The following is a 24,910-nucleotide window of genomic DNA, read 5'->3' on the forward strand; positions in this document are numbered from 1 at the left end:
TAATTTTTTTGCAAAAAATTTTCAAAAAAAATTGGAAGGTCATAAATTTACAGCTCTAACAACTTGCAAATTCATCAAACTAAAAATAGTTTTTACCAAATATAATACACATCTTTATGACTATTATTTATTTATTTATTAATTTATTAAAATTTGGACTTAATTTGATACATGATTTGAGTTTAAATAATATTTTTAATAGGTTACAGGGTACCTTATAGATTTCGGTTCCAAAAAATCAAGAACCTAAATCGGAACCTGTTGTAACAAGTTCCCCATTTTACTACCAGAAATCGAATCCTCTTTTACAGGTTTCGGTTCCGAAACCTATGATTCCCAACAGGTTCCAATTCTGATTGAGGATACCCTAATTTTTTGCTCACACCTAGTCATTAATGGCCCTAGACTATTTCACACCACATTTTTTTTTTTTTTTCTTTAATGGTAAGTCATGCAGTTTGTCAAATTAATTTATCAATTTTTTTGCTTGTTCAATCAAATCCTTCGACAACATCACCTCTCCCATCAAAATAAATAAATAAATAAACAAAAATCAAATCAAATCCTTCGACAACTAATCAAGAATTATGAGAAATTAAACCTTTTCCTTCTTTGTTTCTTCAATCCTCAATGATCACCGCACTAGTACTACGTACTACTACTATAAGAGCAATTATCAAATTTATAAAAGGGTTAAAATAATTAGTTTTGATTAGGAATATTGGTTTGTTGTAAGAGGAATTTCCAGTTCCGTGCTTGTTTTGCAAAGATCAGGATACATAGACATGGTTAGATATTTTATAAAGTGACTTTAATTCATATGCAACACGATTTACAATGTTAAGTGATTTCGCACCATGTTTGAATGATTATGAATCAGTGAAGTGTGTTTTAATTGTTTGATCTTAAATGTTTAAATATTTTATATGGTCTAACCTTTTTGAAATGAATGTTCAACAAGAAGTTACAAACTAATCTTTGTTTAGTTATCATTATAATCACACAAACCTATGAGATAAGATACTTGAAAAAAAAAATAATAAAAAAAATAATGCAAGTCTCAGGAAAAACTGGATCATAATACTTTAATCGAACAGGTGACTGAGGCTTTTGGTAAATTATTCAATGTGTGCTCAACTGACATCTGATTTGGAGTTCGATACTGTGATAAGCATATGACTATTTCCTCCAAAACTAATGCATGTCTCAAGAGAAACTGGATCATTCCTACTTCCCGTCCTAATCCATAGTATTTCTTTATCACTACTCTTTTGAGGCGATACCTGCAACATAAAGGGATTTCATGATCTGTACTAAAAAATTCTTGTTCCAACTCCAGTTCTTCTCTCATATACGAACACTGTGTGACTATGCGACCATACGTAGAGTGTTCGGCACTGTAATACCTAGTGAGTCCCTGCAAAGTGAACAACAATAATAATCAAAATTTAAAATTTGTAAAAAAAAAAAAAACTTAGATTTACAAAATTGCCCACATGTGATCAATTCCATGAACGTATAGTGATACTAAAACCAAGGTTGTTGGTGTAGTGGTGATTTGGACAACATTTAATAGGAGGTAAAATTTGTTATATACACCCTGGTGTACCCCAACTAACTTAAGGGTTGATTTTGCTCTTTATTTAATAATAAAATAAAAAACAATCATCAAAATGAAAACATCTCAAATACTCATGGGTGTACAGTACACCCGGGTGTATATAACAACCTCCCAAAGTTAAAACCCGTGTTCCATCTCCCGCAACAACAATTGGGATAAAACTGGAACCTAACCACCCATAACTAATCCTCGAATCTGGATTAATCCAAAGGATAAACCAAGTGGAACACTCAAAAAATAAAATAAATAATGATACTAAAATCACACAACCACCTCTGTAAAAACAAGCGTTTCTAAGACAGGTGAGCAGTTGAGAAGGGGCAACAACAGTTTATTCCAGTAATTATCAGTACCGCCGCCACCCAGCTCTAGATGTTTCAGATTAGGAAACACAGGCAGTTGATCCTTTAAGACTTTTTCATCAACATAGTCGAACTCCTACAACCACAATTGGTAAATTTCATAATTCATAATGAACAGAAAAAAGGATAATGCAGCTTAAAACAAAATTAGAGTTTAAGACATACCAGCAATATAAGTCTGCACAACGATAAATGTTGAGCATAAGATAAGGGTCTAATGAGGCTAAGCATTACCTCAATCATTGGTACAGATTCCTCAAATTTTAACGATAAAATCAGATGATTGGATCTGTTGGACATTTATCTTCCCTTCCTTCTGCAAAATGTGTGTAAAGAACGGTTTTGGGGATATATGTTTAGTCCTATCACCTTTGATATATCCTTCAGTTACTTGTGCGATACATGCAGTATTGTCTTCTTAAATGATGGTTGGATTTTTAGTTACTTCTTTCATCCCACATTCTTCTTGAATATTGCCGATCATTGACCTTAGCCATACACACTCTCGTCCTGCTTCATAAAGGGCAATCAACTCAGCATGATTTGATGATTTCGCAGTCAAGGTTTGCTTTGTTGATTTTCAAGAAATTGCAGTTCCACCATAGGTGAACAAATATCCAGTTTGTGACTTGGCATTTTGTGGGTCTGATAGATATCCAGCATCTGCATATCCGATGAGGGTGACATCCTGCCTTGATTGATAAAACAAACCAAGATCTTTCGTTCCTTGTAGATATCGCAGTAAGTGTTTTACTCCTTTCCGGTGTCTCTTCGTTGGTGCGTTGCTAAACCTTGCTAACAAATTCACAGAAAAAGCTATGTCTGGTCTAGTATTGTTGGCTAGATAGATTAGAGCCCCAATTGCACTTAGATATGGTACTTCAGGACCAAGGACATCCTCGTTTTTTTCTCGAGGTCTAAATGGATCATATTTCATATTCAAAGACCGAACAATCATCGGGGTATTTGTTGGGGTCGCTTTGTCCATGAAAAAACGTTTTAACACTCTTTCAGTGTAGTTAGACTGATGGACAAAAATACCATTATTTAAGTGCTTAATTTGCAATCCAAGACAAAATTTAGTTTGTCTAAGGTCTTTCATCTCAAATTCTTTCATCAAGTATTTTGCAGTTCTTTCAAGTTCATTTGGAGTTCCAATGATATTTAAGTCATCAACATAAACTGCAACAATTGCAAATCCTGATTGTGATCTCTTAATGAAAACACAAGGACTGATTTGATTATTCTTGAACCCTTCTTTCATAAGGTATTCACTAAGACGATTATACCACATCCTTCCAGACTGTTTCAATCCATAAAGTGACCTTTTTAATTTTATGGAAAGCAAATGTCTAGGCTTGTGATTGTCTGGTAATTTTAGTCTATCTAGGACTTTCATATAAATGTTTGTATCGAGTGACCCATATAAATATGCGGTCACTACATCCATCAATCGCATTTTTAGTCCTTCTGAGACTGTCAAGCTTACCAGAAATCTTAACGTAGTTGCATCAACTACGGGAGAATATGTCTCCTCATAATCAATCCCTGGAATTTGAGAAAAACCTTGGGCTACAATTAAGTCTTGTCTTGTATCTAAAAATTTCATTTTTCTCATTTCGTTTTCTCACAAATACCCATTTGTATCCAACTGGCTTTACCCCTTCTGGTGTAAGGGTTATTTTGCCAAATACTTCTCGTTTTTCGAGTGACTTTAACTCTGTCTGCATTGCCTCTTTCCATTTTGTCCAATCATGCCTGCAACGACATTCTTCCACTGTTCTTGGTTCACTATCATTTTCGTCAGATGCCATTTCAATTATAATGGAATATGCAAATATTTCATTTACGATAACATCATTTAATTTCTATTTCAATAATTCCTGGTAGAAACAAAATTTATTGAAGTTTCATTGTTATCGATGTCATGGTCATCTTGTTCATCCCCTTTTGGATTATCATCTTTTTCTTTATTCTCATATGTATCTTGTCTTTCTTGATCTTCCGTAAGGGGAATGTTGTTGATCTCATCGGGTCTTTTTAGTTTTCTTGGTTTAGAGTCTTTTGAACCAAGTGGTCTTCCACGCTTTCGACGTGCTAGAGATTCATTTTCAGTGATCTTATCACCAGATGGAATTTCGATTCGTGCAGGTGCATTTTCATCTGGAATATGTGATTTTGTCACTTTCTTTGCATCTATAAATGCATCAAGCAGCTGATTTGCAATGCTTTGTAAATGAACAATTTTCTAAACTTCTTGTTCACACATATTTGTTCGTGGATCAAACATTGACAATTGTGTTGCATTCCAAATGATTTCTATTTCTTTCTTTTGTGGGTCCATTTTCTCTCCCCCTAAGGCTGGGAATACTGTCTCATTGAAATGACAGTCGGCAAATCTAGCCGTAAATAAATCGCCGGTCATTGGTTCAAGATATTTAATTATGGAGGGTGATTCAAACCCAACATAAATTCCCAGCCTTCTTTGTGGACCAATCTTTGTTCTTTGGCGTGGAGCAATAGGAACATACACCGCACAACCAAAAAAATTTAGATGTGAGACATTAGGTTCTCGACCAAAAACTAATTGTAGTGGTGAGAACTTATGATAAGCAGTTGGTCTCAATCTAATTAGAGTTGCCGCATGTATTATGGCATGACCCCGAGCAGATGATGGAAATTTTGATCTCATCAATAATGGCCTTGCAATCATTTGTAGTCTCTTAATTAATGACTCAGCTAGTCCATTTTGTGTATGAACATGAGCTAATGGATGTTCTACAACAATTCCAATCGACATACAATAATCATTAAATGTTTGGGATGTAAATTCCCCAGCATTGTCAAACCTTATTCTTTTTATTGTATGATCTGGGAATTGTGCCCTTAATTTAATAATTTGAGCAAGAAGTTTTGCAAAAGCAACATTTCTACTGGACAAAAGACTTACATGTGACCATCGAGTTGAGGCATCAATTAATACCATAAAATATCGGAATGGTCCACATGCAGGATTCATTGGTCCACAAATGTCTCCTTGAATCCTCTCTAAAAATGTTGGAGATTCAGTAGCAATTTTGTTCATAGATGGCCTTATTATTAATTTGCCAAGTGAACATGCAGAGCATGTTAATTCATCTGATCGAGGGATTTTAACATTCCTAATTGAATGTCCTACTAAATTTGCTATAATCTTGTGCATCATTCCTGTACCAGGATGACCCAAACGATCATACCATAAAGTTAGCAGATTCTTATTATCTAACTTCTGGTTAGATATCGAATTTATTTCAACTGGTCGTATATCTATATGATATAGCCCTGAAGAATATGCTGGCCATTTCTCATACACATGTTTCTTGCCATGTTTTTCTGCCGTGAGGCATAAATATTCCTTTTGATCCACTATCATTGTTTCTAAATGAAAATCATTTTGACGCACATCTGTAAAGCTTATAAGATTTCTTCGAGATTTACTCGAATATAAAGCGTCATTAATGATGATGGAGCTTTAATTAAAAATGAAATATCATGTTTCTTTTTTTATTTGAGGATTTATATACTTTTGGTTTCTCACAAGCTTGCTCGAACTATAAAAGAGAAAGTAAAGTCTTTCCAGCATTAAGTAAATTATGTGCATCCATTAACTTTGTTCTGTATTCCTACCTGAATATATATATATATATATATATATATATATATATATATATATATATATATATATATATATATATATATATATATATATATATATATTTCAAGATCACATCAACTATGTTGTAAGTGGATCTTGGATTCTTTTAGTAATTCTACTTCGATTTATCAAGATATTGATCCGTTTTTAGATAGTACATTTTTTTTTCCTCCTAAACTCCTCCGTGTATCTTACCAACTCTTTGCCTAACCTTTTTGAAATGAATGTTCAGCAACAAGTGCAAAAACTGATCTTTGTTTACTCTCAATTGGTCTTGTATGGACCCGGTCTACAATAAATTATTGTAGACCCAAAATTTGACACTTTCAAATAATATAATCACATTATGGATGATATAATCACTTTTTATGACGATATAATTATCTTTTTGTGAGTCATATTTTGAATTACATAATAGCTTCAGGATAATATAATCACTTTTGTAGTAATATAATCACATTTCGTAGGATATAATCACATTCGTATGGTATACTACAAGGTTGGGTCTACAATAAGTTATTGTAGACCGGGTCAATTATAGTCTTTATAAATTACTCTTTGCCTAACCTTTTTGAAATGAATGTTCTACAAGAAATAAAAAACTGATCTTTGTTTAGTTATCAATATAATTACACAAACCTATGAGATAAGATACTCAAGGGAAAAAAAAAAAAAAAAACATCCAAGGCACCTTCACGAAAAGCATTTAGCTATAGTTATTAAATAAAAATACAACATGTTTCAAAAAAAAAATAAAACAAATAAAAAATAAAAAAAAAAAAAAACATCCAAGACACCTTCACGAAAAGCATTTAGCAATAGTTATTAAATACAAATACAACATTTTTTTAACAATAGTTATTAGATAAGATAAATAGATGATTTCCTTACAAAAAAAATAATGATAACTTGCAGGCTGCCATGGACCAAGGTGATCATAATACTTTAATCGAACAGGTGACTGAGGCTTTTGGTAAATTATTCAATGTGTTCTCAACTGACATCTGATTTGGAGTTCGATACTGTGATAAGCATATGACCAGTTCCTCCAAAACTAATGCATGTCTCAGGAGAAACTGGATCATTCCTACTTCCCGTCCTAATCCATAGTATTCCTTTATCACTACTCTTTTGAGTCGATACCTGCAACATAAAGGGATTTCATGATCTGTACTAAAAAATTCTTGTTCCAACTCCAGTTCTTCTCTCATATACGAGCACTGTGTGACTATGCGACCATACGTAGAGTGTTCGGCACTGTAATACATAGTGAGTCCCTGCAAAGTAAGCAACAATAATAATCAAAATTTAAAATTTGTAAAATAAACTTAGATTTACAACATTGCCCATATGTGATCGATTCTATGAACGTATAATGATACTAAAACCAATTGGTTGTTGGTGTAGTGATGATTAGAACAACACTTAATATACATCTTGGTGTACCCCAACTAACTTAAGGGTTGATTTTTACTCTTTATTTAATAATAAAATGAAAAATAATCATCAAAATGAGAACATCTTAAATACTCATGGGTGTAGTACACCCGAGTGTATATAACAACCTCCCGAAGGAAAAACCTGTGTTCTATGTCCAACAACAACAATTGGCATAAGACTAAAACCTAACCACCCAGAACTAATCCTCAAATCCGGATTAACCCAAAGGGTGAACCGGGTGGAACACTAAAATAAAAAATAATGATACTAAAATCACACACCAACCTCTGTGAAAACAAGTGTTTCTAAGACAGGTGAACAGTTGAGAAGGGGCAACAACAGTTTATTCCAGTAATTATCAGTACCGCCACCACCCAGCTCTAGATGTGTCAGATTAGGAAACACAGGCAGTTGATCCTTTAAGACTTTTTCATCAACATAGTCGAACTCCTACAACCACAATTGGTAAATTTCATAATTCATAATGTACAGAAAAAAGGATAATGCAGCTTAAAACAAAATTAGAGTTTAAGACATACCAGCAATATAAGTCTGCACAACGATAAATGTTGAGCATAAGACAAGGGTCTAACGAGGCTAAGCATTACCTCAATCATTGGTACAGATTCCTCAAATTTTAAGAGACTCTCTATCCGCAAAACTGCTTTAACAAGACGATGCATTGCTGGGATTGAGTAACATTTGGCTAAATTATCACGGTATTCAAGGAGCTCCAAATTGGGAGTATTGATAAGCACAAAGTCACTGTTATCTTCTTGAAAATCAGGCCATTTAATCATTATTAAACACAATCTTCGAAGGGATGTCGATGTTATAGCTGTGATGTTGACATGGTTGGTACAGGGTTTGAATGTAAGGTCTTCAAGTACAGGACAGCTTGAAACTAGCCTCGGCAGAAAGCCATCCTCAGAAAGAGAAAGCGAAGAGAAGAGAAGCAGTTTCAAGTTTGGAAGACGATAAGATGGCATGGTAAAAACTTGATCAAGACCAAGATTGACCTCGAGCTTCAACGTCTCCAACGTTTCACATGTGAAAATAGCCGGGGGCAGCTGGGAATCACCTGGTTCCCTCACCAGAATGCGGAGGTCAAGCTCCCTAAGGCCGCAAAGATTCAATGGATAAGAGATCCACGTATAAAGTCCCGGAGATTTCAAGTGAGGGAGACAACCTTGCTTGCAACCTTTATACTTAAAGTAGGTTGTATCAAAGTCCGCGGTGTTAACATGAAGTCTAAACTTGGTGAGATACTGAGATTGATGTGCTTGGAGTAAAGTATCGACAAAGCTCACGAAAGTAGGGAAACGTTCAATTGCATAGGGATGTTTCAAACAAAGAGATATAGGGGAAATATCCAAGTCAAGGTTCGTAAGCAAAGGGAAAACACGCCTCAATCTCCTAGACAAGACGGAAGTAGCGGCGGCATCCTTGGTGGGAAGCAAAGAAAGGATCCGAATTAACAATTCATCAGGCAAACTGGTGAGCCTATCTACCAACACATGACTAGCGTTGTGATTTTGAATATCCCATACAGTAGTATAAGTTGCAGTACATGGTTTCAAGCTCCAATCCATACACCAAGCGATTCCTGCTCTAGATAAATAAATAATTAATTAGAGAACTCAGTTAAAACACAGATATAGCAAGACTGCCACCAATGCCTTCTCTAAATTCTGATCAAATTGACTGAAATCTAGGATGAATCATGTAGATGCACCACAATGTAGATGCATCCGTACCACAACCGATACCAAAAGGTCGAAGCTAGCAAGAATTGTATAACCGGGACCCAAAAGGCACTGCCTTTGGAATTGACAGCTTGTAATACAGGAACGGGAATGTCGAACGAGCAAGAAGCCTATATAGGAACGCAAAGATTTTATAAGCAAATATACAACCAAGCTTTGACAACTAGTAAAAACGTTCAGGGGTGGTTTGGTACCCAAGACCTCGGATTGAATCCCATCTATATGACTACAAAGCTAAGACAACACATAAACCCAACTGGCAGTAGATTCAACAATAGTTTCAGAAAGGATCAACAAATTTCTTAGATAAGTGAAAGAATTGGATTGTTTTTTTAGCAATACCCAAACAAATTTATAAATAAACCATCAAATTATAACATAAAATTAACCCAAAAAAATTCAGAAAAACTAATCAAAAACAGTTCTAAAACAAACACCTTTTACAGGTTTCAACAGACATAAGTAACACAAACAGGCAAGAATCATGGAAACAAAGATGGACCCATTAAAGCAAAATTGATATCATTAAAAGGGTTAGAACTAAAACTGATGAATTAATTACAACTAATAAAATTGAAGAAATTGATTAAAAGGGGAATTCAGAAAAAGATAAAGTGCAGATTCATTTCAAAAATATCAAAACTCCATCCTAGCATTAATTATAGGGTTCTACAACCAAATTTGAGTCAAATTAAATTCTTCTCGCTTAAGAATATATATGAATAGAACAAATTCTAACCTTAAAATAATCAAATTTCAACCAATTTATAGTTCAATAATCAATCCACCTTAGAAGAACCCTAAATTGAATTAAATTGAGGATAAACACTACATTGTGAAATTGATATCCGATGATCTTACCTCAAAAGCTGCTTCAGGGGGGGGGGGGGGGGGGGGAAATCTGACAAGCCGCTTCAACAGAATGCTAGATTCCACAATAGAGTGAAAAAAAACTTTTATTTTGACTTTTACAAAATAAAAAGAGTATCAAAATATTAATTTTTACAACCATAACTTAAACTTTTATTTTACCACAAAAAAAAAAAAAATCAAAAAGTTATTTTTTACCACCTAATGTTAGAAAAACCGTTAAATCTAACGGTTAATTTTTTTTTTTTTCGTGCGCAAAACATGTTATTCATAGGTTTAAGGGCTATTTGTGTTAAAAAAAAAAAAAGGTTTAGGGGGCGATTTTAGTCCTACCTACGAGTCAAATTTGAGATCAAAATTGACAAAAAATGATCGAAAATGCCTCGTTTTGGTTGTTCATGCAAATCGAGGTATTTTTAAAACGCAAAACGAGGCATTTCTGATAATTAAATGCCCCCTAAAACCTCTACAGATCATGTGTTTGACACAATTTTTTGACAACCGGTGGTAAAAAATAATTTTTTATTTATTATTTGGTGGTAAAATATAAGTTTTTGTGGTAAATCACAATTTTTTGACTTCTTTTGTGGTAAAAGTCAAAAAAAAAAAAAAAAAAAAAAAACCTTGCTTCCGTCACAAGGGTTACTCGGTTAGTGTTATAGGGGTTACTCGGTCAGTGTTACAGAAATTACTTGGTCAATTTTAAGGGATTTTTGTTCTAATAAGTGGTCATGTGGTGTGGCTAGCCACACACAAGACTGACTGAAAATTCTATTATCAATAAAAAGATAATTTTTTTTTCAAAAGAATGATAAATTTTTTTATGGATATTTTTTTATCCTAAACAAATCTATCCAATTTTATCTAGCGTGGCACCTAATCTAATCACAATTATATCTATTTTGCCTATTTGGCAAGAAAATTTCATATGTGCCTTTTACAAACTCGAGAAAAAGCTCTCTTTATAGTTTGACCAGACGCTAAGCAATATGCAGAGAATACACGGAAGAATAGCACATTTTCTGTCTGGCTGGCCACACTGTGTGGCCGACTGACACACACAAAACATTAACCAGGTAACCCTTGTTTGAGTAGAGGTGATCATTGGGCGGGCCAGACCGAAGTTAAAAAATTAATCCTACTTCTTTGGTCGGGCCGGATCGGGCCAAGTTTCGGGGAGAAATTTTTTGTGCCCAAATTGGTCGGGTCAGGCCTAAAACAATCAACTAATATATGCATAAAAATACATCCCAAATCTGTCCAAAATAATTAAACTTTTGGGCCGGGCCCGACCGAACTTCGGGCCGAAAATTTCTGCCCAAAACCCACCTAAAATCAGGTCAAGCCGGGCTAACGGGCAGGCTAACCTTGATCACCTCTATGTTTGAGTAACCTTTGACTAGGTAACCGCTGCCCGACTGAGAAACCATTGACTAGGTAACTCTTTATTGCGTAACCCATGGCTGGTCGAATATCGCATGCCTGATTAATCCCCAATTAATCGTGTAATCTCTAATTGATCGATTAACCCATGATTGAGTAACCCTTGACCAGCTAAGTAACACTTCAACAAATTAACCGGTCACACGATGTTTTGTGAAACAAAAAATGTATACCTCATGATTTCTACCCATCTCATTTTTATTTATTTTTTTATTATTTTTTATTTTTATTATTATTTTTTTTATAACAAGGAATTCCAATAATTACTAACATTTCACTTTGTGTTGTTTTCTTTCGCAAAAAAGTAATGAAGCAACAGAATATTTATAATAGTTAGGATTTAATTATATTTATAGGGAAATTAGTTTATGTATGCTTTTTAGAGTCATATATATATATATATATATATATATATATATATATATATATATATATATATATATATATATATATATATATATATATATATATATATATATATATATATATATATATATATATATATATATATATATATATGATTTTAAAACTTTCCGAACTCTAAAATAAACATATGAAATTAGAAAAGTTATTTAGATAATAAAAATAAACTGTATTTTTTTAAAAAATAAAATACTAGTATGTTATATAAAATCATAAAACATCTAAAGAGGAGAAAACATTCTTAAAGTACCCACTACGACCACTAGGCCTGGTTATTAGGCGGGTTGTGGTGGGTCAGTACGGATTATGAACGGGGCGAGTCTCTCACGGATCAAGGAGAATTTTAAGCAGGTTAGTGTCGGGTCAAAGTCAATGTGGGTCAGGGCCATATGCAAAAGAATATGGGCCACTAATATGGGTGAGCATAACAAGGTACCCTGTTGAAATTTTAGAAATAGGAACCTGAACCTGTTGCAACAAGTTCCTAAAAATGAGAACCGGAATCAGATCAGTTGCAATAGGTTCCTCAAATTGAGAACCAGAATCGGAACTTGTTGAACAAGTTAACAGGTTCCTGGAAAGTGGGAATCGAAATCGGAACTTGCAGGTTCCGGCTCCGATTCAGGGTACCATGTTTTTCAATATATATTTCGTAATTTTTTTTGCAAAAAAGTCATAAATTTACAGCACTTACAACTTGCAAATACATCAAACTAAAAATAGTTTTTACCAAATATAATACATATCTTTATGACTATTATTTATTTATTAATTTATAAAAATTTGGACTTAATTTGATATATGATTTGGGATTTTTAATAGGTTACAGGGTACCTTATAGATTTCGGTTCCAAAAAATTGAGAACCTGAACCGGAACTTGTTATAACAAGTTCCCCATTTTACTACCAGAAATCGGATCCTCTTATACAGGTTTCGGTTCCAAAACCTATGACTCCTAACATGTTCCGATTTTAATTTAGGATACCCTAATTTTTTGCTCAGTTTATAAATTAATTGCTGCATTATCTTAAATTTGTTGCATTAAGAAATTGGGATTTTTTTTTTTGAATAAATAAGAAATTGGGACTTTAATGGTATGCCATGCAGTTTGTCAAATTAATTTATCAAGTTTTTTGTTTGTTCAATCAAATCCTTCGACAACATCACCTCTCCCATCAAAAAAATAAAAATAAAAATAAAAATAAAAATAAAAATAAAAATCAAATCAAATCAAATCCTTCGACAGCTAATCAAGAATTATGAGAAATTAAACCTTATCCTTGTTTGTTTCTTCATTCTTCAATGATCACCGCACTAATACTACGTACTACTACTGCTATAAGAGCAAATATTAAATTTATAAAAGGGTTAAAATAATTAAATTTGATTAAGATTATTGGTTTGTCGTAGGAGAAATTTCCAGTTCCGTGCTTGTTTTGCAAAGATCAGATACATACACGTGGCTAGTTCTTTTATAAAGGACTTGCAATAAGATTTACATATTAAGTGATTTTCAACCATGTTTGAATGATTATGAACTATATTTCGGTGAAGTGTGTTTTAATTGTTTGATCTTAAATGTTTAAATATTTTATATGTTCTAAGTTTCTAACCTCTTTGAAATGAATGTTCAACAAGAAGTAAAAAAACTGATCTTTGTTTAGTTATCATTATAATGACACAAATCTATGAGATAAGATACTTGAAAAAAAAAACATCCAATGCACCTTCACTACGAAAAGCATTTAGCAATAATTATTAAATAAAAATACAACAAATTAGAACAACTTGTAGGTAAGAATAAATAGATGATAACTTGTGAATCATAATACTTTAATCGAACAAGTGACTGAGGCTTTTGGTAAATTATTCAATGTGTTCTCGACTGACATCTGATTTGGAGTTCGATGTTGTGATAAGCATATGACCAGTTCCTCCAAAACTAATGCATGTCTCAGGAGAAACTGGATCATTCCTACTTCCCGTCCTAATCCATAGTATTCCTTTATCACTACTCTTTTGAGGCGATACCTGCAACATAAAGGGATTTCATGATCTGTACTAAAAAATTCTTGTTCCAACTCCAGTTCTTTTCTCGTATACAAAGAGTATTCGGCACAGTAATACACAGTGAGTCCCTGCAATGTAAACAACAATAATAATTAACATCGCCCAGGCCATATGTGATCGGTTCCATGTACGTATAATGATACTAAAACCACACACCAACCTCGGCAAAAACAAGTGTTTCTAAGACAGGTGAGCAGTTGAGAAGGGGCAACAACAGTTTATTCCAGTAACTATCAGTACCACACAGCTCTAGATGTTTCAGATTAGGAAACACAGGCAGTTGATCCTTTAAGACTTTTTCATCAACATAGTCGAACTCCTACAACCACAATTGGTAAATTTCATAATTCATAATGTACAGAAAAAAGGATAATGCAGCTTAAAACAAAATTAGAGTTTAAGACATACCAGCAATATAAGGCTGCACAACGATAAATGTTGAGCATAAGATAAGGGTCTAATGAGGCTAAGCATTACCTCAATCATTATTACACTTTCATCAAATTTTAAGAGACTTTCGATCTGCAAAACTGCTTTAACAAGACAATGCATTGCTGGGATTGAGTAACGTTCAGCAAAATTATCACGGTATTCAAGGTACTCCAAATTGGGAGTATTGATAAGAACAAAGTCACTGTTATCTTCTTGAAAATCAGGCCATTTAAGCATTCTTAAACACAATCTTCGAAGGGATGTCGATGTTATAGCTGTGATGTTGACATGGTTGGTAAAGGGTTCGAATGTAAGGTCTTCAAGTACAGGACAACTTGAAACTAGCCTCGGCAGAAAGCCATCCTCAGAAATGAAAGGCCCAGACAAGAGAAGCAGTTTCAAGTTTGGAAGACAATAAGATGGCATGGTAAAAACTTGATCAAGACCAAGATTGACCTCGAGCTTCAACACCTCCAACGTTTCACATGTGAAAATAGCTGGGGGCAGCTGAGAATCACCTGGTTCCCTCAACAGAATACGGAGGTCAAGCTCCCTAAGGCCACAAAGATTCAATGGATAAGAGATCCACGCGTAAAGTCCCGGGGATTTCAAGTGAGGAAGACAATCTTGCTTACACCCAATAACAGTGCAACCATTAAAGTAGGTTGTATGAAAGTCCGCGGTGTTAACATGAAGTCTAAACTTGGTGAGATACTGAGATTGATGTGCTTGGAGTAAAGTATCGACAAAGCTCACAAAAGTGGGGAAACGTTCAATTGCATAGGGATGTTCCAAACAAAGAGATATAGGTGAAATATCCAAGTCAAGGCTTGTAAGCAAAGGGAAAACACGCCTCAATCTCCTAGAAAAGACGGAAGTAGCGGCCGCATCCTTGGTGGGAAGCAAAGAAAGGATCCAAATTAATAATTCATCAGGCAAACCGGTGAGCCTATCTACAAACACTCGACTAACGTTGTGATTTTGAACATCCCATACACTAGTATAAGTTGTATTGCACTGCATGGTCTCGAGCTCCTACACCAAGCAATTCCTGCTCTATATATATAAATAATTAATCAGAAAATACAGTTAGAAAAAATCTTGACCTGTTTCTTTTATTACGTTTGTCAATGCAAAATTTTACAATCCTATAACTTTCATTCTCCATAAGTAAAAATTATAAAAGTTATATACTACCTCCGTTTCATATTTTTGGAACTTTAGAATATTTTATATCACACAAATAATGTCCAAAGTTGAAAAAAACATGAAACAAAGGTAATTTTATGATAGTACTTATTGAGACGAATTCAAAATGATCCCACAAAATATGGTCAAAAGAGGGGTAATGAATAGCGTGAAAGTCAAAGCTGGTCTAGTAAAAAAAAAAAAAAGAACGGAGGAAGTATATAACAAGAGTCTATTCTCTTCAGATTATTTTCTATTCAGTTCCTAATATCCTCCTCTCATAAAATTTTTAGTTCACTTCAGCTTAGCTAGTCCAGTCAATCAAAACAGGCCCTAAGACTGCAATCATTGTTTCTCGAGGATGTCCCAGTTCTCATAGTTCTCACGTGGTATTTTTGTAAATAAACCAACAATTTTATTTAATTGTGGGGATTTATTCACCCAAATACCCTAATAAGAACAAATTTAGGGAATTTCCCTTCTCTAAATTCTGATCTAATTGACTGGATGAATCGGGTAAAACAACTTACGAGTTAGAATAAATGTACGGAATCGAATATGTAACAATGTAGATGCATCCTTAAAATAATCAAATTACAACCAATATATAGGCAATAATCAGTCCACCTTAGAAGAACCCTAAATTGAATTAAATTGAGGATTAACACTAAATTTTGAAATTGATATTCGATGATTTTAATAATTAAAAAGAAAAAACATCTTACCTCAAAAGCTGCTTCAATGGGAGTATGCTAGATTCAACAACAGAGTGAAGAGAGAGCTTTCTTCTGTATTTTCTGTGCGTATTGTTTAGCGCCTTATCAATGCTTTATACTCCGTACTTCGTATATATAGTCTAGCTATCGGTAAGATGTCAAATTAAGAATTACCCCCTCTATTTTTAAATACTTGCTCAATTTTTCTATGCGCGGAGTTTTAGCAGAAATTGGAGAAAATATTAAAATATTAAGATAGTAGGGTAGTTAGGAAATAAAAAATTGTAAAAAGAAAAAGTAGTGGAAGAATAGGAGAAGAGAGAGTATTATGTTGGGTCCATCAAATATGATAAATAAATTAAATATTGTAAAAACTTTCTAAATAGGGAAATGGAGCAAGTATTTAAAAACGGCAAAAAAAAAAAGGAAAGTGGAGCAAGTATTTAAAAACGGAGGGAGTATTTTTTTTTTTTTTAAATTTATAAATTTGTAATTAAATTAAAAAAAATTAAATTAATTAATGGTGGAAGAGTTAAAATACAAGACTGTCCCGTTCACTTTCGTTTATTTTTGCTGAATTTAAATTATTTTTCTTTACTGATTTTCTATTATATTTTCTTCTCAAAGGTACTGATTTTTACTAAACTAAAATTATTTTTATAAAATTTTGATTTTTACCACCTCCAAAAAATCACTTATTTACTTTTATTACCTTCATAAAAAAAGTTTTATTTTAAAATCACATAAAAAAATAAAAATGGGCTTTTACCACCAATTACTGCCAACTAATAAATTCCGACCATAAATCCGTTAATGGGACTTACTATGTCCACGTGTCATCATATTATTGGGTAAAACTAAAAAAAATCAAACAATATGGTCGTGACACATGGACTATTATTGGTGAAACATGGACATGGTAGGCCCCACTAACAGATTTATAGACGGAATTCGTTAGTTGGCGGTAATTAGTGGTAAAAGTCAACTTTCATTTTTTTATGTGGTGATAAAATAAATTCTTTTTATAGAGGTGGTAAAAGCAAATTTTTTTGTTTTTTTGTAGGTGGTAAAATTCAAAACAACCTTATGTTTACTAAATTGAACCTATTTATATTGAACTGAAATTATTTTTGCTGGACTGAAATTATTTTTTACTGAAGTGAACGCGGTAAACTAAATAATTAATTGGTTGATTGATGGTCAAAAAGAAGATATTTGGTGAGCTTGATCGAGTTAGAATAGGACTTGAAGCCAAACTAATCAAAATTTAAGTATTCTAACACACTTGTTCGTTTTGGACTGATTTTATTATACTAGTAGTATGTTTTGGTCAGGTCTAATTGGAGGTAAAGATTTGACTAAATTATTCATGTTTTTTCCTACAATAATATTTAAGAGGACACAATTATTTTGGGACAATTTATCCTAAATTTAATTGTAGATTTGTAGCATTATTTATGAACCATGAAAGTATTTTTCTTTATATAGGAAAAAAATTTAAATTCTTCCAGTTCCAACTAATCTAGTATTCTTGGCAACAACAGTACAACCCAATGATACTTTTCATAGTTCTCTAAAAAGATTTCCAATAATGTGGCCTAGAATCTTACTTACCGAAGTTATACGCTTCAATACAGGTTGGCAGGTTGCCTAACTTTCGCTTTAAACACAAGGTTTCAATTTTTGTTAATGTGTTTTTTCTATAAATTATTGCTATTAGTATTACTCTTAATTGCCTAACCTTTTTGAAATGAATGTTACCATCAAGAAGTGCAAAAATTGATAAATGTTTAGTTATCAATCTATTTATTGTTAGTTTTGAAAGTAAAGTTTGATGTAAAACCAACAATCTATTTTTCTTTGGTGTATAGGAAACTATAAAGGGTAGTGATGTAGACGAACTCAATCGTGCAGGTTGAACATTTAAAAATCATATGAAAAGAATCTCAGTTGGGTGACGCCCGACACACATACAATTAAAGTCATAATAAATGTAGTATGGAGATATAGCATGGGTAGTAGCACTTGTTGATTAATTTATATGTTCTTTTTTTTTTCTTTCTCTTGCTATTTTAAGTTTAGGGAAGCACAACTTTACAAGCATGTGAACATGGAACTTAAATGAAGGAGAAGGTAATCTTACTTTTACTCTGTACTACTTTTGCTTTTTTTTTTCTAAGATAATTTTTATTAATTCATGTATTTGGGTTGCCATATTTTTAGATATTCTTGCCTTGTGATATCATCATGAGTTCAACAACTTGAGTTTTTCTCTGTTATAAGCTCCATTTATAAATTGGTAAGTCCTACTTTCTCATTTCTCTTTGCTAGTTTATGTTTTCTATAAGTTCTTATTTGTGGAGGTTTTTGTAAAGAGTTCATTAATATTGGCAAGGGGGTTAGATCATATAAAGAATTGATTCACCTATTTTGTGAGAACAGGAGTGAATTAATGATGACGAATCTATCTTAGATATGGGCCATTGTAAAGGGTTTAATTATATCATACACATTAACACATACATAAATATAACACACTAAGATTAAATGATTTTGGCATTTTTTTCCAAATCTGAGACAGGGTTATCATGATTGTTATCTGACTTTTGATCTTGTAAGTTTGTACTTAAACTTGGTTGCTATGATTTTCTGTGGTATATTTACAACTAAGAAATGGAACTTGTTTAGAATTGCAATTCTTTCCTCGAAGGGGCTACTTAAGCTTCTGGTGTTTTGCAGGTGATATATTGGTATATGATGGCCAGTAAAAACTTAAAGGAAGTTGCATTATCAGGGTCTTTTAATATTAGAAAAGAATTCCGTCTTCAGAAGGATGGTGCCAAGAAAAGGAGATTTCGCCGTGCAAGGAGTGCTCCTGTAAGGGAGTTTTCTGAAAAAGTAAGTAGTAGTGATGCAGCTGATAATAATGCTTCTACAAAAAGTCCAGAAAATCTATTGAAGAGTATTCACCCAAGCCTCAGAAAAGTAGCCGTGGCCTTGATTATATACCTCAGTGTTGGTGTTCTCTGCTTTTACCTGATCAGAAATCAGATCAGTGGTAAAAAGACAAATGCTGTACTTGATTCTCTTTACTTTTGTGTGATCACAATGACCGCGGCTGGATATGGGGACCTAGCTCCAAATACCGACCTTGCAAAGCTCTTTGCTGCTGCTTATGTCTTTGTAGGGCTGGCTTTGATTGGATTGATCCTTAGCAAGGCGGCAGATTACCTTGTTGAAAAGCAGGAGGCACTGCTTGTTAGAGCATTGAGTATGAGTCATGAATTTGGTCCTAGTGACATTATGAAGAAAATTAAAAGAAACAAAGCAAAGCATAAAGTTGTCTTGATTTTTGTATTTCTCTTGTTTCTCATGCTAAGTGGAACACTATTTCTGAAGTTTGTTGAGAAGATGAGATTTTTTGAGGCATTTTATTGTGTGTGTGCTACTGTTTCTACCCTGGGATATGGATACCCAAGTTTTAGTTCAATGGGAGGTCGAGTTTTTGCAATCTTGTGGATTTTGATCGGAACCATATGTGTAGCACAGTTCTTCCTTTATCTTGCAGAGTTACATTCTGAAAGGAGACAGAATCATCTGGTTGAGCGTGTTCTTACCCGGTGCATGACTGATTTTGATATAGAGGCAGCTGATCTCGACGATGATGGAGTTATTGAGTATGTGAAATTTAAGATACTCTTATCCAATACCACATTTATATATATGTTTCTTAGCTTTCAGCATATAATATTCCATCTATAATATTGTTTGTTCTGATTTTCGGATTGTTTTCATCTGCAGTGCTGCTGAGTTTGCTTTATATAAGCTGAAAGAGATGGGAAAAATTACACAGGAAGATATATCACTTGTAATGGTAGAATTTAAAGAACTTGATGTTGATCAATCAGGGGCGATATCTACAGCTGACATAACATTAGCTCAATCATCTCCGCCAGCAGCAAAATTGCCTTATGAGAGGAAGACTCCTTAACATACTGAAGTTTGAAGATATTTTGCAAGTTTGATCTTTGAATATTCAATATCATACTAAATATGTAGATTGTTGTCTGATCACTATTCTTTTAGTAATTTGTATGGGTTCTAAATTCCTGAATCCTGCTATATTACCCTGAAACTGTATCTTCTGATACACTATACTTCTAACATTTTTTGTCCAATTGTTTGGAATTAATAGTTACCTTGTTGAAGTAGTTTGAACTTTGAACTAGTAGTATATGATGTGTTATTTTAACTTTTGTTGAGCTGCCTTTTAACTTGAAATAGTTGAAAAAGAACTGTAAGTCAACTTTACATGAAATTAAAGTTGAGGCAAATTTAAGTTTTAACTACTAATTATTGGCTTGAAAAGTGTGGGCTTAAGTTGATTCAGAGTATAAATGTTACGAGATGAGCAACCTCAAGCTTGGCTTGGATGTGCAACACGGCCAACACCCCAATGCCATGTCTATCAAAGTCACATTTTCTAGGGTAAAAATTAGGAATTCCTCAAAGCTTTTTTAAAATTTTTTTTTTTTACACAAAAAGAAGCTTGCAATTGGATCACATGTTATATCAAATCTTTCATATTCCTTTTTTTTTTATCAATTTTGGATTGAATTTAAATGAATTACGTAGTAGAATCATGTTGAGTCACTAAGCTCTAGGGCGTCTTCTACATAATGATGTTATTGGAGTGGATGTGCCACATTTAGTACCTCCTTAGTTTATTTGTATTGTTTTTAAGTTTTTTGGGGCTTTGCCTCGTGTGCACCAAAAAAAAAAATAAAAAAAAAATTAAGCTTATTAGTGGTATTTAACATAATGATATTATTGGAGTGGTTGTGCCACGTTTAGTACCTCCTTAGTTTCTTTGTATTGTTTTTTCAGTTTTTGGGGCTTTGCCCCTTGTGTACACCCAAAAAAAAAAAAAAACCCTTATTAGTCTTATCATGTCATCTTAGTGGAGAATTTTTAATAGTCGTACTGCCAATTCATATCTAAAATGATCGGTCACTAAATCTTTTAATAATTCTATGGTTTTATAAAGTCGTACATAGATATTTGTAAATAGTATACCATTTGCTTGTATAACAAACAATAATTTAGGTTGCTTCAGTTGAATTCTTTGTGTTTCAATAAAAATAAAATATTTGTCAAAAAAAAATAAAATAAAATAAAATAACTAAAATAAGTCACTAGCAATCATCTAGTGCTCTAGCATTTTCACCTCTGGTCCACACAACTAGTAATCTAGCAAGTAATTTACACTTGATAAAGGTGGCAAATGAATTGTCCAAATTAGGTTTGAGTCAATTCAAGTCATCTCATATTTGAACAATGATCTAATTTGGGTCAAATTGTAGTCAAATAAGGTCAAGTATATTTATCATGATTAACTTATAAATATTAGCCTAATAAAACTATTCAAGCTAGATTATATAAAGTCAATTTTGATTTAGCTGAAAATTGTTTAGCGTAATCTTTGGTACACATCATGTTATGGTGCTTTGACTAATCAATTAATTCAATACAAATTTGATTATGCGGGATCAATGGCGTACATGCACCCGATGCAATCACTTACACGAACATGATTGATCTAGGTTCAAAAATTCCACTTTATACCTCCACCTCATATTAAACGTCAATATACCACAGGATAATATGCCATCTAACTATACAATCTAAGATACGTTAGATTTTCAACTAAGTTTTACTCCGTCCATGATCACGAATATGAATATTCCAATTTGATAGTCCTTGCTTTTATTACCTACCAATTGTTTGAGGTCCACAATCTAGTGAATCTACCTTCTTTTCACTTTATGCTCTTGGCACCAAATGCCAATGAAAAGAACAAAGAAAACCCTCCAAAAATAGAATGTTCATGTAACATTTTCCACTTTAGTACTACCCACCAAGGGGTAATTTAGTCATTTCACTTCTCACCCCGTATCAGATTCGCCACATCTCTTGTCCATTTCTTTCCCATTCTCTCTCTTCTCAACTCATTTTCAGAGCTTTCTAGGGTTTTCTCTCTAAATAAATTGAGGAAATTAGGGATTTTCGCGCCAATTAATCCCTCATTTGTCGTCAAATTCGCTAATTAAAAGTAGAAATTTATATCAATTGATAAAGAAGTGCGTTGTGAATTGGGCTTAATCGCCCTTTAATTGCGCAAATCGATGATCGTCATTGTTCCATGGACCAATCTTCACTGCACCCCACTTCCCCTGTTGAAGAAGATGATGAGTGGGGTATGCCCCTTTTCTTTATTTATGTTTTCCTGCTAATTTGAATTGATTTATTGTGTTTTTTACTTGTTTTTTTAGCAAATTGTTGAACTTGCTATGTTTGGTTTTGCTTGTTACTGGTTTGATGATTATGTTATTTTTGAAGTTTATGAATTTCAATGATTCATGTTAGGGTAATGATTTTTCCAATTTGGTTATTAATTACACCTTATGAAATGAATTTTTAGGCAGTTTTTAAATTTATAATTATTGACATTTACTTGTCACTAGAACTAGAGCAATGCTAAGTTGCCAACTTTTTGATTGATTATACTTCGAAAAAGAGGGCGATTGAGGTAATGAGAAATTTGGGTGATTTAGATGGATTTCGAGGTTTGAAAATATTGGGTTATTAAAGCAGGCTTTCACTTATGCTTAGGTTAAGTAGTGGATAGGTTTTCTTTTGATGATTTTGAGTTCATTTTTGAGTTTGAACAATGGAAGAACTTGATATGATTCTTGTCGAGGTTGGGTCTAAGACTCTGAGGAAATCAATATATATGCAAGTACGCAACTATAGTCCGTAAAGAGTCAAGGATTATTGATATTGTTTTCATTGATTTTAGTTTGTGCTGTTTCTTATATTCTTATGTTTGATTGTCGTAATCAAATTAATGATGACATTGAACTGGTTAGATTGAATGTCCTATAGTCTATGGTCTCTTAGTCTTGATCTTTGACATTTTGACTGCATGTATTACTTTACTGATTAATATAAGTTTTGTTGGATAGGAAAAAACTAATAGAGCAATCAAGTCTATGCATCCCTCTAAACTGTGAATCACTCCAACCAACATGTTAGATGTGTCTTTGACTAAATGAGATGTTGTAGACACCAATTTCTGAAGTAGTAGTTTGTAATGAGGGTTTTACATTTCTCAGATCGAACATAATTTTTTTTGCTTTTCAGTATTAAAAGATGATGAGAAGACAGTAGCTGATATACTAGTTTCAGTTTTGTCTAGAATAACACAATATGTCATATGTGTAGGGTGGTTTCTCATCATGCATTGATTGTGTTCATTTTATAAGGATAACAACAGCTTTACATCATGGTTTCACCTTTCGTGCTACCTATTTTAAGATCTATGTATTTTGGTCAATGTAGAAGTGAGCTTTTACATAAAAAAGGAATCTCAGCTGGTGAACTATTTTGATGTGATGCTGATAGTCTCACAAGTGGGAACCTTGCTTGTTTGGTCGGCTTACATTTCCAGGTCCTGCAATTTGAGACTTGAAAATTGTAAACTGCTACTTGTATCCCACTAAGATAATGAGGATGAACTGTTTAACTTATTAGACTGACTCTTTTAACTGCAGAGACATACATCCCCGTCGCTTGCCATTACACCTCATCATGTTAAAGCTTCTAGCTTGATATTATCCATTATTGATTGACCCTATGATTTGGCAACTTGTAAATGTGATTTTTGTTACGAGTTTATATTGCAGATCTTATTCTTATTTTCTTGCGTTTAAAAATGATCCATTTTCATTTTTGTCTATTTAAATACATTTATGTATTATGTGTGAACTACTTGTTGAGCTATTGCCTTTTGCTGTCAGCGGCACTGTTTTTCCTTCGTGTTTTTTTTTTAATTCATTTTCATGCTGCCTCCAGGTCCCACTTTTGGGATTAAGGCTTTGATTGATTGATTGATTGATTGATTGCTGCCTCCAGATACTGATGGATTTGTAATTCCAAGCTTGGGAATAGAAAACCCTGACCAAATTGAATCAGATCCTCCGAAGGTAGATGTCTCCAAGTCTGCCCCTTTGAAGGTAAATAGTCATTTTTTTTTAATTTCTTGTCCATATTCACTGTAGCTTGGTAGGCTTTGATAGCTTGACAGATCAAACATACCATTTCTGATCGATTGTAAAAACCCTTTTCTGGATGGTCAGGATAATAAACTAGAAAAAATTTACTTGGGACCCCACGGAGCTCCACCACAACAGAAGCAACAAGAGCAAAACCCCACCAATCGTAAGCAGCGTTTCAAACAGAAGCTCAAGGAAGCAGACAAGAAGATTGGCAGCACAGGGCGAGAGAATAGAGTCGAGAGCTTAAGAGAACTTGTTGGTGGCAGTGGTAAGGTGAGTGGAAAGATGGCCAAGGGTTCGTCCAAGGATTGGCTTGACCCACACTGTGATGAGTCGCTGTTTGATGAAAGGAATCGTCAGTGAATGCTTTACAAGCTTGAGATTACTTTCATACTTTTACTTGTTTTATTTGTAGAACCTCTTTTTTACATATATGAGAGTTACAAGGAGCATAGGCATGGTGTACCTTGATTATGAACCTGTTTATAACATTTGTGTTGTTTCTTTTGGTTATCTGCATATATTTCTATTTATTCAATGGGTTTGGTTACTTCTAAAACCATTCTATTTTTGTAGTCCCTAGTCCCGTAAACTATGTCGTGCAAGTCCTAAGCCTTCCTTCAAATTATACTGATTTGTAGTCTAGATTACTCAATCCCAGATTCCCAGGCAAGCCTCCCTACCAGCAAACGGATGCTAAGTTGCAAAAAAAAAAAAAAAAAATAAATAAAATAAAAAAAAAAATAATAATAATAATAATAATAAAT

At 33.4% G+C, this 24,910-nt stretch overlaps 5 protein-coding genes across 5 annotated transcripts; 2 read left to right on the forward strand and 3 right to left on the reverse strand.

Annotated features, from left to right (window-relative positions):
• Window positions 1-904: 904 nt before the first annotated feature.
• LOC145629461 (uncharacterized) lies at window positions 905-2,230 on the reverse strand. Its single transcript, XM_081682069.1, has 3 exons — window positions 2,149-2,230; window positions 1,895-2,059; window positions 905-1,417 (listed from the first exon to the last, which is right to left on the reverse strand). Exons 1-3 carry the CDS (start codon window positions 2,224-2,226, stop codon window positions 1,076-1,078), a joined length of 585 nt encoding a protein of 194 aa, XP_081538195.1. The 5' UTR covers window positions 2,227-2,230; the 3' UTR covers window positions 905-1,075.
• Window positions 2,231-6,183: 3,953 nt separating this feature from the next.
• On the reverse strand, window positions 6,184-9,701 carry LOC145627457 (F-box/LRR-repeat protein At4g14103-like). Its single transcript, XM_081679845.1, has 3 exons — window positions 7,657-9,701; window positions 7,403-7,567; window positions 6,184-6,954 (listed from the first exon to the last, which is right to left on the reverse strand). Exons 1-3 carry the CDS (start codon window positions 8,707-8,709, stop codon window positions 6,613-6,615), a joined length of 1,560 nt encoding a protein of 519 aa, XP_081535971.1. The 5' UTR covers window positions 8,710-9,701; the 3' UTR covers window positions 6,184-6,612.
• Window positions 9,702-13,443: 3,742 nt separating this feature from the next.
• Window positions 13,444-15,145, reverse strand: LOC145628311 (F-box/LRR-repeat protein At4g14103-like). Its single transcript, XM_081680594.1, has 3 exons — window positions 14,099-15,145; window positions 13,851-14,009; window positions 13,444-13,758 (listed from the first exon to the last, which is right to left on the reverse strand). Exons 1-3 carry the CDS (start codon window positions 15,143-15,145, stop codon window positions 13,444-13,446), a joined length of 1,521 nt encoding a protein of 506 aa, XP_081536720.1.
• A 2,660-nt stretch (window positions 15,146-17,805) lies between these two features.
• Window positions 17,806-20,218, forward strand: LOC145627458 (two-pore potassium channel 1-like). The gene is made up of 4 exons (XM_081679846.1): window positions 17,806-18,159; window positions 18,250-18,325; window positions 18,766-19,703; window positions 19,828-20,218. Exons 3-4 carry the CDS (start codon window positions 18,781-18,783, stop codon window positions 20,015-20,017), a joined length of 1,113 nt encoding a protein of 370 aa, XP_081535972.1. The 5' UTR covers window positions 17,806-18,159; window positions 18,250-18,325; window positions 18,766-18,780; the 3' UTR covers window positions 20,018-20,218.
• Window positions 20,219-21,988: 1,770 nt separating this feature from the next.
• LOC145629463 (uncharacterized) lies at window positions 21,989-24,656 on the forward strand. Its single transcript, XM_081682071.1, has 3 exons — window positions 21,989-22,283; window positions 24,001-24,101; window positions 24,225-24,656. Exons 1-3 carry the CDS (start codon window positions 22,229-22,231, stop codon window positions 24,504-24,506), a joined length of 438 nt encoding a protein of 145 aa, XP_081538197.1. The 5' UTR covers window positions 21,989-22,228; the 3' UTR covers window positions 24,507-24,656.
• The last annotated feature ends 254 nt before the right edge of the window (window positions 24,657-24,910 follow it).

The sequence above is a fragment of the Chenopodium album genome, chromosome 4 (assembly GCF_948465745.1).
Source record: "Chenopodium album chromosome 4, dcCheAlbu1.1, whole genome shotgun sequence".
NCBI lineage: Eukaryota > Viridiplantae > Streptophyta > Magnoliopsida > Caryophyllales > Amaranthaceae > Chenopodium > Chenopodium album.

Bases quoted from the DNA above. Each gene is read 5' to 3' on its own strand.
- LOC145629461 (XM_081682069.1), bottom strand. From the start codon at position 2,226: ATGATTGAGGTAATGCTTAGCCTCATTAGACCCTTATCTTATGCTCAA. The intron at 2,060-2,148 runs GTATGTCTTAAA...TTGTGGTTGTAG, and splicing joins TGTGCAGACTTATATTGCTG to GAGTTCGACTATGTTGATGA. The intron at 1,418-1,894 runs GTGGTTGTGTGA...TTCACTTTGCAG, and splicing joins AAACGCTTGTTTTTACAGAG to GGACTCACTAGGTATTACAG.
- LOC145627457 (XM_081679845.1), bottom strand. From the start codon at position 8,709: ATGGATTGGAGCTTGAAACCATGTACTGCAACTTATACTACTGTATGG. The intron at 7,568-7,656 runs GTATGTCTTAAA...TTGTGGTTGTAG, and splicing joins TGTGCAGACTTATATTGCTG to GAGTTCGACTATGTTGATGA. The intron at 6,955-7,402 runs GTTGGTGTGTGA...CTTACTTTGCAG, and splicing joins AAACACTTGTTTTCACAGAG to GGACTCACTATGTATTACAG.
- LOC145628311 (XM_081680594.1), bottom strand. From the start codon at position 15,145: ATGCAGTGCAATACAACTTATACTAGTGTATGGGATGTTCAAAATCAC. The intron at 14,010-14,098 runs GTATGTCTTAAA...TTGTGGTTGTAG, and splicing joins TGTGCAGCCTTATATTGCTG to GAGTTCGACTATGTTGATGA. The intron at 13,759-13,850 runs GTTGGTGTGTGG...TTTACATTGCAG, and splicing joins AAACACTTGTTTTTGCCGAG to GGACTCACTGTGTATTACTG.
- LOC145627458 (XM_081679846.1), top strand. From the start codon at position 18,781: ATGATGGCCAGTAAAAACTTAAAGGAAGTTGCATTATCAGGGTCTTTT. The intron at 19,704-19,827 runs GTATGTGAAATT...TTTCATCTGCAG, and splicing joins GACGATGATGGAGTTATTGA to TGCTGCTGAGTTTGCTTTAT.
- LOC145629463 (XM_081682071.1), top strand. From the start codon at position 22,229: ATGGACCAATCTTCACTGCACCCCACTTCCCCTGTTGAAGAAGATGAT. The intron at 22,284-24,000 runs GTATGCCCCTTT...TGCTGCCTCCAG, and splicing joins TGAAGAAGATGATGAGTGGG to ATACTGATGGATTTGTAATT. The intron at 24,102-24,224 runs GTAAATAGTCAT...CTGGATGGTCAG, and splicing joins CCAAGTCTGCCCCTTTGAAG to GATAATAAACTAGAAAAAAT.